General features: G+C 44.5%; 1 protein-coding gene across 1 annotated transcript in view; it reads left to right on the forward strand.

The window, feature by feature from the left end:
• The window catches only part of LOC125305058 (rab GTPase-activating protein 1), a 119,347-nt gene that overhangs the window by 2,235 nt on the left and 101,438 nt on the right, over positions 1-15,674 (forward strand). Inside the window, exons 2-4 of the mRNA XM_048259659.1 lie at positions 11,103-11,314; positions 14,145-14,174; positions 15,342-15,600. Of these exons, the coding sequence (XP_048115616.1) occupies positions 11,165-11,314; positions 14,145-14,174; positions 15,342-15,600 (439 nt within the window). The 5' untranslated portion in view covers positions 11,103-11,164. The remainder of the gene's footprint in view (positions 1-11,102; positions 11,315-14,144; positions 14,175-15,341; positions 15,601-15,674) is intronic.

The raw sequence follows: 15,674 nt of genomic DNA on the forward strand, positions 1-15,674 counted from the left end.
TGTTGGCAGAACCCAACCAATGCATCGCCATTACATGTCCATGGCTCTATTTAGTGGTTTCGTTTGATGTTTATCAGTCACCTAGCTCAACAAAAAACAGTTTCTCTCTCTCCCTCCTGCTCTCTTTTCTTCTCTTTCTCATTTTGTCTCTCTCCCGTGACATCCGTGATCTGTCCTTAGTTCACCTCTTGCGATCTTTCAGGCACGCTCTCTGTCTCGCACACTCAGCAGAAGTGGCGTTGTTGTAGCCTGGGACTCTGTGTTTGACTGCATGAATGAGGGCTCTCATGTTTGGCTCAGGTGGCTTGATGGAGTAACAGCTGACTAACAGCTAACCCCCCCCCCCCACCTGATTTGAGCTGGGAAGCTGAAAGTACAGGGTTGCCTCTCTCCCTGCTTAATACTCTCACTCACTCACACACACACACACACACACCGATGCATGCAGGCATACATCTAGTCATAATTTTGTGTAGGGGGGGAAATTCCAGTGGTCTACAGTAGAAAGAGTGTAGAGAGATGGGTGAGGATGAGAAGCCACGTTGTGTGTGTGTGTGTGTCTGTGCGTGTGTGTTCAGCCCATGTGCTGCTCTTCAAAGCTTTCTCTTGCCCTGTCTGTGATGGCTCTCGTCCCAGTCTGACAGTGGGAAGCTGTGAAAGAAGTGTTAGGCTAACCCCTATCTACATTGTCTCTGTGAACAGTTTAGGCGGCAAGGAAGGAGAGAAAGAAAGAAAGAAAGAAAGGGAAAAAAGCAGAATGAAAAGAGTGGGGTTTCCATGGTGACAGAACAGCTGACTCCAGGTCTGGAGGAAGAAAGAATGCTTTTTGCTCTCTCTCTCTCTCTCTCTCTCTCTCTCTCTCTCTCTCTCTCTGTAATCCCTTACCCTCTTTCTCCCTTTTCCTCTATTCCTCCATCAGCCTCCTCCTCTCTTCCTTCTCTCCAAAGAAAGAAATACAAAGATGGAGGGATGTACTGATAGAGACACAGAGAGAGACACAGAGAGAAAGGGTGATACAGAGAGAGAGAGATGGAAACATCTGCTAGTGTTTCGCCCAGTGCCCCTTGCTTGTCTGCCGTCGGCCGTCTCTGTTTGGCCACAGTGTCCCGGGGCAGAGGCAGGAAACGCATCACAAGGTGCCCATTATGATCTGCCAGTGGGGGCCGCAGAACAGAGTGGCACTGTGAGGTGGCATGAAACACTGCCCTTGAGCCGTGTGTGTGTGCGTTTGTGCGTGTGTGTGTGTGTGTTTGTGTGTGTGCACGAGCTGCTGAGTGTATGTCTCTTTTGTCTTTATGTGTATGTTTTATCAATGAGTGTGTATGTCTTTACCTTTGAGGGTTTCAAAGATCGATCGATTTCCTGCATGCTTTCCTGCATGCTCTCTGTAGGTGTAGTAGGCTAGAGTGTATTGAATATTTGATCAGTGTGTCCAGTCCTTTTGTAGATGGCTAATGATGATGCAGCACGTCAGATCATGAATTCCTTACTTTTCTCACTTTCTTCAAAGTACTATGGGAGGAATAGCCGAATTTATTGCGTGAATTTCAGTGCCTATCTCATCCCCAAACGCATTACCCCATGCGAGGCAATGTTTATGCTGCACGGCTGGCCTTATAAGGATGGGTTAGCTGGACCAATGCTCGTCCACAGGCTGTGGCTGAGGTGTTGTGATCACTGTAACTAATTTAATGTTGTTTCTGGCAGCCGCTCTGACCTGAGCACCGGTGACTAAGAGAGGCCTTTTGGCTCAACTGTTTGATCTCACAGCGAGTTCCCAGGTGATGTCATCATCGCTGGACTCACTCTGGGCCTTGGTCCAGTAGAACTGTGCACACGCGGGAATTGACCTGACAAAACCCACTCTGTTGCCCACAGCCTCATTGAATTATTAGGCTACATTTAGCCTGCGGTTCATTAAGCAGAGGTTTGCATCTAAAGCATCTTGGAGTTGACCTATAGGTAGGGGCCTACTTCCCACTGGTGTTTGACATCCTGGTACTTGGTAAAGTGAGCTATGTGGTCTTCCAATTCAGCTGCAGGAGCTAGTCTATTGGAGATGTAGGTTCAGTGTTTCTCACAGAATTGAATTCTATTTGTGGTGATGGGTGACGGGGAGGTGTTCACAGTTTTACACAAATTTTAATGTTTTCTTTAAACGTGCATGCAGTTTGTTGATGGACAGAGACACAAGGAGAGGCTGTGCAAAGGTGCACATAGCTCTACAATGAAAGGATTTAATCCAATTTAAGTAGTACAACATAGAGAATCACTGTGTGGTGGTCAGTGTTGATATTGTGAAACACTGAGGTTATAGCCGTGTGTTGTCTTAAAAAAGTCTCAATATTGAATGTTGTTTAAGCCGGGTGCTCTTCGTGTCAAGGTGTGAAAAAGCTGCCCTTACTGGACAGTTAAAAAAATGCCTTAGCGGCTTGTGTCTTCTTGCATGACACGTGTGTCAGCTAAGCTGCAGAAGCGTTTATTCATCCATATCACATACCATTTACCCCCTCCATCAAAGCTTTGAGCTATTACCATCAGGAAGAAGGTTCAGAGTGCCTCTGGCTAAAAAGTCATTATACAACAAATCCTTCAATCCCAATGCAATACAAAACTCATGCTACTGACACATCACACACACTCTGCTTTCAATCAAAAGAACATTTTCTAACATGGCAACATATTAGACAATAAAGCTTTTTGAATCTTTGAATCTTGAATCTTAAATCTTTGAATCTTATTTAATGCAAAAGGGATGTGGGAGATGCTTAAATATGTGTCAATTGTGAAGTGCATTTCAATTCCCCTGTGGACAGCACAGAACAGGAAGTAACCTAGCCAATAACCTATGGCCTCGGCAAGCACTTAGTGAGAATGAGATGGTCAGGTCAGCTAATGAGGAAAAATAGCATCCGTAAGCACTCAAATCTTTGCCAATAGCTGCTTGCTTTGTTTAAGCTTCAGCACCTCAGCCAAGCCTGCTATGGGATGAGTACATTTTTTTTTTTTTGATATTGTGACTGCGATTTGATTTTTAAATCAAGCTCCAGTTCAAGATTCACAAGGCTATACATTTTAAAATGTTTATATGCAATTTCATATCGATTTTCATAGGTCTAATATTCAGCCTTTTTTGCAGCAGGCTCCTTCTCCTGGATGCTGAGAAATAAGACACTCTTGTCAGGGCATATTAAAACAAGTAGGCTACTGGGTACTGGATGTTTGATCAGAGCACTACTGCCTAAGTCTACTGCCTCTTTGAATGTTTTTGTATTGTTTTAGGTGTTATTTGTTTTTTTCTATTTATAGAAGGCGTAGTTATGATGGCGTCACTAAAGATGAATAGGTGGTTGTACCAACCTAGTTGGCTGATATAGCCTGGCTATTTTACAGTGTCCCCTAAATAAAGACTTGTAGTGTAATTGTGTCCATTTTCGAGTCAGTCAGGCCTACTAGCAGTTTGTTTGTGAGGCCTAAAAACGCCACTGTAGTTACAGCACGTTCTTTACACCACACACACACTCACACACTCACACACTCCCTCACACACACACTTCACGTTTCATTTTTAGATATAACAAAAGAAGTAGGCCTAGCATAGGCAGCAGGTTTAGTGACTGCCGGCCGTGTCCCACTCATATGATGAGACGTTTACCTCCTCCCTTTCGGTCGCTCAGTGGATACAGGCAGGCGTCATCATCACCAGTGCCAGAAACCATGGGTTTGAGACTTTGTTGCCCAGGAAATGTACTGAGGAAAAAAAAGATATAGCCTATGCCATAGTAAATCACTTCAAATAGAAAGGTCTGCTGAATGAATAAATATAAGCCGCGGCTTGTCCAGATCCTCTGTTGGGCTTTGATGCCTGTGGGTAGGTTTATTTCCGTTGAGGGAGTGGATTGAGTGAGTGTGTGCTGAGCTCTCCCTACTGTGTGAGAGCTGTCTACGGGGAGCTCTAGGCTCAGAGCGAGTGTAAAGGATCGAAGGCTTCTCTTTCTCCTCCAAAGTCTAAATTGAGTTGAGCTCACCAGCAGCATGAAGGGGCTTGCGTAATGTACTGCTGATAGATTGAGCCCTGTCTGTGGTGGTTTCTCTCAGAGACACACACACACACACACACGCGCACACATAAACAAATACTGGCATAAACACTCACACACACACATACAGCAATGGTCAAAAGTGTTGGCACCCATGCTAAAGTTGACTAAAAAGAGGAATATAAATGCATCTTTTGGAAATTAATCTTAATGGCTTAAGTAAAAGGATGGCAGGCCAGCCCAGTGCTCGATGCTGTTGGCTGCTACTGTTGTAGACTTATGCTGGTGTGAAAGGAAATTATCACACCGAGAGAAGATATACTCTTTTCTGATTGGCTGGTGGGGTAGCTAATAATTCTAAATAACAGGACACCTATGAAGTAGATCTGGTAAAAAAAACGTTCCATATCAATTAGGGATGCACGATATATCGGCGGCCGATATATTATTGGCCGATAATTGAAAAAAATGAAAATATTATTATCGGTCCGATAACAGAATTCTGGCCGATAATTTGCGCTGATATTTTTAAAGTCCTAATTTAGGCATACGTAAGGTCCGTCTGGCTACACTGAGCTACTTGAGCTTGGTTGGCTATACTTTTTCCTCAATATAATGTCAGCGGTGTGAATGTATTTCACCACTCTAACCAAATCTGTGGATATCGTTCATTTGGGAATCTGTGCATCTCAAAATCGCCCGTGAATGATCCGCCATTTAACCTTACCAGAGCGGAGCTCAGCCCTATCTAGAGCCGTCTTGTGCTGGTGTGTGTTTGCACTTTACCCGCTGATCGGGGAAACAAATAAACAAACTCGTTAGTGGGACGAAAGTACATAAGTAGGCCTAGTTCTAAGTTGTGTTTTTAGTATTATATTTGCATTAACGTTAGCTTGGGTTGTGTATTACTACCTAGAAATATGCTAACCATTCCTGCTTCAGTTCCAGACAGGTCATCATAATAAGTTATTAAAACCGGGGGCTAACCCCTTTCATTTCTGCTGCAGCAGGTTGTGCGCAACAGAGTAGACGGACATAAGATACAGTCTGAGGAGTTGCAGCTTTATTCAGTTGAAACTAAACATAAGTTTCCCTCACAAACTCTGATTTGGTCACTATACTGTAGCTTATTCCCAGCTGAGCCATTTATGAGCCGTTTAGTCCTAAATTAAAGCGATTCATACTCTCCTAGCCACTCACCTTGAATTTACTGATGTCAGGTTCACTTAAAGGAGCCACACATACTGTAGGGCTAGGCTACTGTTATGTTGTTGACTGCCGCACTATTGAGGACTATTATGAGTTCTGTCCTATCATTTGGTGGTAGGTAAAATTACTGCAATAAAATTATGCTTATTAAATGCTTTACCCAAATCACTTTTCACAATTTTTTTGCAAGAGTAATATTATCGGTTATCGTATCGGTATCGGCCACAACAAACCAATAAATATCGGTTATCGTTATTGGCCCTAAAATTCCATATCGGTGCATCTCTAATATCAATGCTTATGAATGGTAACTATAACAACCATAGTAGGATGACGGTTGAGCATGGAAGCAGGCTTCGCAACAATGGAATCAACTGTAAACAAGCCAACTGTCCATGCTATCGCTGTTATAGGGCCAAAGAAAGTTGTAGGCTTCAACAAACTGAACAAGTTGGCTTCTTTTTAAACGGAACTGCTTGTTTCCTTTGCGTGCTATAAAGGCATGACTACTGGGTGATAAGCGGGATAACGGCCTTCGAGGTGTCCTGATATCCGGAATTAATGGACTTGGGCGGAGTTCTTTGCCTCTCGCCCTCGTCAATTAATTCCGTATAACAGGACACCTCGGCGGCCGTTATCCCGCTATCCCTTACATACCCCCCTAGTAGATAGTAGAGATGTGCGGATGGGATTTCAACCGTAACCGCATAGCAAAACTTATCATCCATACGCCATCCATCCGCACCAACGTTTTTTGACCAACCTTCAAAACCGCACCCGCCCGTTGTTTTAATGTGTATGGGTGATGCGTTTGATTGGTTCAACCGCCACCCGCCCAAATTTAATTAAAATATTATATTTCTTCACGTCATCCGCCCAATCCGCGGCTGTAACCGCGAACCACGCATCTCTAGTAGATAGGCTGTAGATAAGTTCACCTACTGGCAGCACATTTCAATCTGCTTCCTCAGCTCTCCCTCACGTCCCCTCTCTCAGTAGACCCCTGTTTGCGATCAGGGCAGGCACCAACAGTGTAAACACACTTGCGTAGGTATTTTTCCTGCTCGTGCACAGTAATGGGTCGTCTCATGAATTTCTCATTGGTTTTAAAGATTAGCAAGTGTGTGGAGATGGAGAGGGTGTATCCCGTCCATCTGTTAACATTGGGAAATGTAGTCCTAATTAGTCTACTTAGCAGAAAGCTGTGGCGTTTAGCGTAATAAGGTTGTGGCAATGGCCTGAATACAGTAGGATAATTATCCTTACCACAGTTCAACACCAGTACGTCTGGTGATTCTTAAGGAGGCTAGAAAAAAAGATGACAAGACAAAAGCAGTTCTAAGCCATGCTTAACCATCTGCAGTGGGCCTAGTGTTTAGCACAATCTGGGTGGATTCTGAATGTCCTAAACTCTTCTGAAGATCAACAGGTTTATGAAGCTCCCATCATTGCCTGTCACCCTGTTGCTAAAATAGTATTTCTCAGGCTAACCCCGAGAATGCAGCATGTCAATGTCCGCTGGTGTTTAGCCCATCAGCCCTCTAACCCTCTATGCTCTTTTCTCTCTCTCTCCATCTCTCTCTCTTTCTCACTCTCTCATCTCTGCTTTTATAGTCTCTAGAGACTGATGGAGACTTATAAAGCTTTCTTACATGTCAGAAATACTGAAAATTTCAATTGATTTATTATAGGATAACCCCTTGAGATGTAACATCTCGTTTTCAAGGGGGTCCTCAACAAACACCACACACACACACACACTAGAGCTCTTCCTCACTACCAACCACCCCAGCCTGTCCCACCTCTAACAAAAAATAGATTCATAGAAGCAGAACACAAAACATAATACAGTTTGAAATAGTCACAGTAAATTATAAACGATAAATGATAAATACTGTATAGAATGACCATGCAGCATTGAAAGAGCCGTCTGTGGCTCCTAGAGTTAGTGAAAGGCACAAGAAGTTATCTCAAGATAGTAAAGTGGCACTGATCACTAAAAATTAAGCATTTAAAAGTACTTGCTGTTAGTATATCAGTATGTGTAGTGTTTGTGTGGGTATGAGAGAAAGAGAAAACACCCAATAGAAGCCCTGCATGCTGAATTCTGTAGAAATTTGTTACATATCCAAAGAAAAGTACCCACAAATGCTAGCAGGGCAGAATTAGGCCGATTTCCACTATTGATTAATATCCAAAAACGATCACTAAAATTCTGGATTCATCTAAAATGAAGCCCTCAAAATTTACTACATTTTAAAGCACTTAAATCCCAAGAGCTCAGCCCTAAGCCCAGTCCACTATGTCAGTTGGTCACGCATTTAACTAACCACTAACCCCTAACCCACAAATTGTCCAGACCAGCACTGCTTCCCAACCACCAATCAGAATCAACCAAATTAACAAGAGCAACAAGAATTGTTATTTGGAACACTGGAAGAAAGAAACAAAATTACAACACAAACTAGAATGTTACATTGGCATACGAAAAGACTATCAATTGGCAGAGTATCTCCACACTGTCAGAGATACGAAGCAGAGACAGATCCTCACCAAGTACAGGCTGAGTGACCACAGTCTAGCCAATAGAGAAAGGCAGGCACAAGAAGTCATGGCTGCCCAAAGAGCAAAGGACATGTGGTCACTGTATGACAGGGGAGGTAGAGAAAGGTGAGAAAGGTGCACTTTCTGCTACACTGTGACAAATATCGGTCCCAAAGAGACAAATATTTCACCATTTTGAACAACATCATTCCCAACTTCACAAAACTGGAGGAACAGAAAAAACTTGCTGTAGTTTTGGGTGAGGACACCAGCACATGCATACTGGCAGCCAGTTATGTGTCCTCACTCCATAACCTGAGAGAAGGCATTACTTAAGATAATCACCCCACTACCTCCACCCTTCAACACAACACTGCTCCCCAGCCCCAGTCTGTTACACCATGTCTCCTGTTTGTTTTGTTTTGTTTTGTCCTGTCTTGGTTTTCCTATGCACGTGTACAGACAATGGTTTTGTATGGTTGTGACGTGCTGTGTGTGTGTGTGTGTGACGAAGTGTAACAATGTTTGTAATGTTTGTACATGTGTATATCATTTTGTATTTGTATTTTATTTAATTATTATTATTCCTGTGAACGCTTTGGCAATGCATTATATGGTTTGTCGTGCCAATAAAGCATTGAATTTGAATTTGAATTTGAAAGATGCCCTGCAACGCTTTTTGCATATGGTGCATGCTTGCACAGCAACAATAACAATAACTGCATAACTTGCACATTTTTATTGCCTTGTATTTTTACGTTTTATAGTGTAATAAGATATAACGTGTGGAGCCTGCACAAGGATGCTTTATTTATGGAGTGTGTGTTAGAGAGAGAGAGAGAGAGAGCTAGCTCAAATGTGTGTATACTTACATACAAACACACACGCATGCGGACACGTACGCACATGCACACCAACACATGCGGACACGGACACACACACACTCACACTCACACACACTGTTGTGTTGCGGCCAGAAGCGCTTCCTGTTCGGCACCTCCCCGCTGCACTGGCCTGTCTGCCCGGACTCCGTCGCCCCAGCAGCTCTCCTCTCCACTCCCACATCCTCCCTCCACCACCAGCCTCGGGAGCTCCTCTCTTCCTGTCCGTGCCTGGCGTCTCTCTCTCTCTCTCTTGCTCTCTTCCTCTCTTTACCTTCCCTTGTCTCTACCTCTTTCTCAGCAGGGATTCTATCAGCCTGTCTCTCCCTCTTTCTCTCCCTCCCTCACCACCCTCTGTATCCTCTTTTATCCGTGCCTGGCGTCTCTCTCTCTCTCTCTCTTGCTCTCTCTTCCTCTCTCTACCTCCCCTTGTCTCTACCTCTTTCTCTCAGTCTGTCTCTCCCTCCCTCACCACCCTCTGTATCCTCTTTTATCCGTGCCTGGCGTCTCTCTCTCTCTCTCTCTCTCTTGCTCTCTCTGGCTCTCTCTCTCTCGGTTCAATTCAATGTTGCTTTATTAGCATGACTGTACAGTGTTGCCAAAACACAAAACAAAACAGCGTAACAATTTGTACAATGAGAACATTGAGAACATTAAGGGAAAAGGGGAAAAAGTAATGAATAGTAAGAGTAACACGAAAAATTGTGTGTACACACACTCTCTCTCTCCGTCACTCTCTCACACTCTAACTCTCTCTATACCTCCCCTTGTCTCTACCTCTTTCTCTCAGTCTATCTCTTCCCCTTTCTCTCCCTCCCTCACCACCTATTGTATCCCCTTTCTATCTGTGCCTGGCGTCTCTCTTTCTCTCTTTCTCTTTACCTCTCTCTCTTTCATTCTGTTTACCCCCCTCCACCACTCTCTGTATCACCTATTCCTGTCTGTGCCTGTCTCTCTTCCTCGGCCTCTTTACTCTCCCTCCTCCTCGTGAAATGCATCTGCTATGTTAGTCTGCTTGTGTGTGTGACTTGATATAAAGGAAATTGAGATGGTGTGTACTGACTAATAAAATTAAAAAGGCCTAGTACTAATGGCAACTAAGCTGTTTCCTTTAGACATTGGTGTGTGTGTTTGTGTGTGTGTGTGTGTGTGTGTATGTATGTATGTGCCCCTCCCTGTGTGTGTGCCTGTGCCTGCCTGTGTGTGTCAGGATACCAGCGGCTCTGAGGTCAGTTGTTCCTTGAAGGAAGTGTAGCACAATAGTCTCTGTCAGGCAGGTTTGTTTGTCATTTGAATATTACTATGGTGATGTATAGGCGGTCCTTTAGTCATTTTTGCATAGTTCAGGTGTTGCTCATACTCGATCACAGTTTTCTCTTTCTCATGGTCACACACACACACACACACACACACACACACATTCTTGGTCCCTCTTTCTATTTCATTTTTTCAGACACACTCTTTTTGAACTCTTTGTTCCTTCATTCCCTCCCTCCTTTCTTGTTTATCTCTCTCTTTCTCCACTCACACACACCCTCACACACACTCTCACACCTTCACACACACATAGGTACCAGGCAGCTCTCAGGGGCACTTTTGTTTTCACATCGCCATGGCATCACATTACATCTCCTGCTTAGTCTGCAGCACTCAGCAGAGATTCTACAGCCCTGAGGCCAGTAGGGGCAGTAGCTCAGCTCTGCCTCTCTATCCCTCACTATAACTATCTCTCTCACTCTATCTGTTTCTCTCTCTCTCTCCTCTCCTCTCTTATCTCTCTTACACTCTACCTAGCACCTTCTCTCTTCATCTCTCTTTCTCTCTCTCTCTCTCTCTCACACACACACACACACACACACACACACACACACACTCACACTCTTGTCCTCCTCTCCCCATCTTTCTGTCTCTTGGTCCCTTTCATTCCTTTTCCTTTCTCTCTGTCTGTTTCTCTCACCCTCTTTTCCTATGTTATGACAGACCTTTGTCTGTCCTCTGTTTTTGTTCTCTATCTCTCCCCTCTCTCCTCTCTCTCTTCCTTTCCCTCCCTTGTTAGTGTGAACCCAGTGGCCTGGTTCAGTGTGTAAAAACCGGTTGGTGTAGTGACCCCCTACTGGTCACTCTGATATAATTGTACCTATCAGCAGAGCTTTATACTGTATATCCCTATAGGGCCCCATCAGGGATCTAGAGTGCCCCCGGTTGGTCATCAAGGAAACTACGTCAAGTCTCTGTAGAGACTTAGCTGGTTATCACACTGCTTGCTTACATTAGAACTGCAGTAGATTGTTTCTAGGGTCTCCATTCAACATTAGACTCAAAGTGGCTTCTCATGCTTCCTCGCTCCCTCATTGCTTTTGGTTGATTTTTTTCTTCTTTTTTGTTTTTTGTTTGTTTGTTTGTTTGTTTGTCTTTGTTTCTATTCCAGGTGATTTTACTCATTAAAAAAACCTCATTCATGAATGCGCCTGAAGGCTTGGTTTAGCAGTCATGGATGACAAGGCCTCGGTGGGGAAAATTAGCGTGTCGTCCGACTCGGTGTCCACCCTCAACAGTGAGGACTTTGTGCTGGTGTCCCGGCTCGGGGACGACACGCCGTCCACTAATAACGGTAGCGATGACGAGAAAACAGGACTCAAGGTAAGAGCGCCCAAGAGTAGACTAAGATTTCAGACTATAAAACTGGGGTGGGATCTGGGACATGTCTTAGTTACACACTATTGTGTCTCAGTGCTGACCAGTTTTATACCTTTCAGACCATCCTCACCTGTCTAATGCATCTTCATTTCTCCATGTTTATGTGTGAAGTACACCAACATTAACCATGTGTAGACTAGTTGATGTTTGTTTGTTTGTAAGCTAATAGGCCTTTTGAGCTGTCAGTTGAATCAGAATGACTGGTGGCTGTACTGGGAAGGAGAGGTGCAAGGTTCTTTATTCCAGAGAGTGGGAGAACATCAGGGAACATTTATATGCATGGCCACTGTCACCACAGTGCAACCACACTCTGCTTAACGACAATGAGGCACCATGTTCCCCCCTATATTACACACACACACACACATACACATTTTCTTTATCTCTCTCTTACACACACACACACACACACACACTTTCACTAAAGTCACTCACACATTGCGACTCCCTCTCCCCCCTCTCTTTTTGACTCTCTCTTTCTATCTCTCTCTTTTACACACACACACACTTGACATACATAAAGTACATGTTCATTACAGGCAGACAGCTGGCTGTGCTCATTAAACTTGTCTGGTTTGATCGAATGCTGCCTTAATGAACTCTTCAACCTCACCGTCTGCGCATATCCCAATGTACGGTATGCCATCCGCTCGGCGTTAGTGCATCATATCTATCTGCTAAGAGGTCTCAGTGCAGCGTTAATTACATCCTTACTGTTTCTATGGCAGCCATGCTATGAATACCATGCCAAGGACAGCCTGGTCCAGACCCTCAGCGTCTCTCTGTCGAGATCTCTGCTTACATTTGCATTTAGAAGTCATTAATAGACACCTTTATTACATGTATCAATAACTTTTAGCGGACGATACTTATATTGCAATATTGTTATGGTTGTACATTTCCATTTGTGAGTGTTTTGTGGGGTATCAACACACTGTAAGTTGATCTACTGGTATAGAGAGAGTTATGATGAATAGAGATAATTATGAAGTTTGTCAAGGAGCTCCATATGATGGGGTAAGTTCACAATGATCATTGGGAAGACCTGAAGCATGCAGTTTACTGAATACCTGGGAAGAGAATAGGTAAATATTTTATTCTGTGCATTCTCTTAAATTAAGCTGTTTAAGAGCAGGATGGTATCGCTCCATCTGTTTCACTCTTTCACTGCACTCCACCCTGCCATTCATCCTTTTTTTTTCTATGGTCATTGTTTCCCAAGACTCCAGCTCTCAGAGAGATTTAATTTATGTGTGTGTGTGACTCTCTATTAGTGTTTGGACGTATGGAGTATGTGTGTGTGTGTGTGTGTTTGCAGTGGTTCATGCTGCAAGGTTAAAAGGAGGTTTTAGCCAGTAGAGAGTGTCGTGGTGAGGTTACGTCTGCAGGAGTGGAAGCTGATACCTATAGCACTAGCAGCGCTCTCTGATCACACACTCTCACACACACACACACACACACACACACTCAGACACCCACACGGCCACACCCACATACTGTATATACGACTCAAATAAACACAAACACTGCCTCACACTTTCTCTTACATACACACTTTTATACATTCACACACATTTTGACATTCTGCCATAGGCAAGCAAACACACACACACACACGCATGTTAGTGTGATACACACAGCTCTGCACTGACGCTTTATGTGGTGTCTGCGTCACCTCTCTTGTCTTTGCTCCTGTGTTTTGTTGAAAGCAGATGGAAGTAGTGAATGGCAAAGGATGAGAAGCTTGCATGCAATATACCTGCCAGTGTACACACATACTTTAATACACGTATACAGTCATTCACACTGGTACACAGGCATGTACTGACAATAATATGTTGTCTACTTTCAGGCTTCTGCTTCTAGCTTGTACCCCCCTCGCCCAACTCCCACAACCACACACACACACACACACACACACACACACACAGAGACCTGTGCACACAAAGCACCTGCTCCTAGCTTCCTTGCTGGCTCAGATGTATATAACACACACACTAACTCACTCAATTCACACACACACACCTAATGTCTACTATTATATCACCCTGTTTTGCTCCCCTGTCCTCGTCTCAGTGTATCCCGCCATGTGCCATCCATTTAGATTCTCAGGGCCAACCAGTTCACCTGCAGTCTAGTCCCCTTTACCTCATGTTGCACCTGCTCTGCAAACTTCACACGTCCACACCATTGTACTTTCCATCACTATTGCCATAGCCACACACACACACACACAGACACAGACACACAACCCACTCTCACCCTATCGTTCACTCGCCTGCATGTCCACTTCCTCCTCAGGGGGACACATAGAGGGGTGTTAGATGCTTCCACACGTTTACATTCTCGGAGATGTCCTTGTGCATCTACTGCAGAAGCACAGTTATTGTAGTAATCTGTACTAGCCACCAGAGGGTGCTCACATCCCTCTGCATAGGAGTCAGTAGAGTTCAGACATACAAGTATCACACTTTCCTTCCTGACTGAATAACTCTCATTGTGTCCTTTTCTGGGAATCGTAACTGAACCTAACCCGTTCACAACATCTCAGTGCTTACTGTTCACACATGGCTGCATTTCTCTCTGTGTAACTTATTGTCTCCCTTAACCTCCCCCAAACTCAAAAACACATCCACACTTGCACACACACACACACAGCACGCACACGCACACGCACACACACACTCACACACACACAACTTTCCCCCTTCATCCTGTCTGAGGTAGAATGGCTCTGTAGGGGAAGGTTCTAAATGTGTTGTTTGTTACGCAGGTGATTTCTGAGGAAGGGGTACGCTTGAAGGTTAGTCTTTCTCTCTCTCTCTTTCTCTCACTTTCTCTCTTTTTCTCTCCCGCTCTCTCTCTCTTTCTTTCTCTCTCTCTCTCTCATTCTGTGTCGTGGCTCTGTGGTGACACTGTTTGTGCCCTTCGTGTCTCTTTTTGAAGCCAGTTTCTGCCCTGATCTATTCAGTCATTTTCAGTGATTGCTCTTTTTTGGCATCATGTGCAGCAGTGTGTAGTCCCCAGCAGACAGGGGGCCCTGTAGGACACCTACAATGCTGTGCTTCTGATTTGTCCAGCTGCAAGCGTACACTGCCACCTCCCTATACTGCCTCACACATTACACCTGCCAATCGGTATTGTGTAGTGTATCGGTTTGTGTGCGCTCTCTTTTGGTGACCTTTATGGTCACACACACACACACACACACACACACACACAGACAGAAACTAGAAACTCGCTCACAGAGCACTGTTTGTGCTGTCCTCACTCCCAGACCCAGCACACACACAGACACACACAGACACACACACGCTTGCCTATTTTGTGTTCCTCCACTAGCTCCCCTCTTTACTGTATGTTAGCCTTAGTTAGATTTCCACAAAAGTAAACAAAAAAAACACTACAACTCCTACCGTATATTCACGCTGCCTCTTCAGGATCTGGTAAGTGCACCCCCATTGGTAGTCTGTTAGGGTAGTGATTTGTCAGAATCATCCAAACATCAACAATCCACCTCAAGCCTCTGTGATTTGCCAGCCTGATCAACTCTGATTGGTTAACTGAAGATCATTGATCAGAGTTGCGCTACCAATCACCTGTTTGAAAGCCAGCTGAGATCCTGAGAGCCTTCAATCAGCTTCCTGGGCTCTGATGATTAAGATGGGGATTGTGGAGATGATCCATGAGAAGTTCTGTGCTGTTCTTCTGTTCTGTGGTGTCTTTGGTGTCTTAGGGTAAATCTGTGCTTTGATGTGATGTGATTTTGTCTTTGAAGACTTACTTGCTTTTGACACTTTGACTCTGTGTGTATGTGTGTGTGTATGTGTGTGTATATGGGTCTTTGTCATTGTGTGTTGTTCTGTGTTGTGTTGTGTAAACATGTATGTGTATGTGTGTGTGTGTGTGTGTGTGTGTGTGTGTGTCTGTCTCTCTCTCTCTCTCTCTGTATGTCCTTGTGTGCTTGTAGATTGTGGGGAACGGTAGTGAGCAGCAGTTGCAGAAGGAGCTGGAGGATGTTCTGATGGACCCGTCGGTTGCTGAGCTGGCGGGAGGCGGCGGCGACATGGCCGCAGGGGATCGTGGTTACCCCACCACAGCAGCCCCGCCTACTCCACAGAGCCCCGCCCCTCCCAGCAGTGCTCCACCCAGCGCCCCACCCAAATTGGAGATGGTACTGCCAGTCCAGTCGTCTCAGGAGAGCCAACTGAACGAGCAGTCATACAGGGGTATGCTCATACAATACACACACACACACACACACACACATTCACACATTTACACGCATTGGCTACCTGTTACA

Source organism: Alosa alosa, chromosome 12 (assembly GCF_017589495.1).
Source record: "Alosa alosa isolate M-15738 ecotype Scorff River chromosome 12, AALO_Geno_1.1, whole genome shotgun sequence".
Taxonomy (NCBI): domain Eukaryota; kingdom Metazoa; phylum Chordata; class Actinopteri; order Clupeiformes; family Clupeidae; genus Alosa; species Alosa alosa.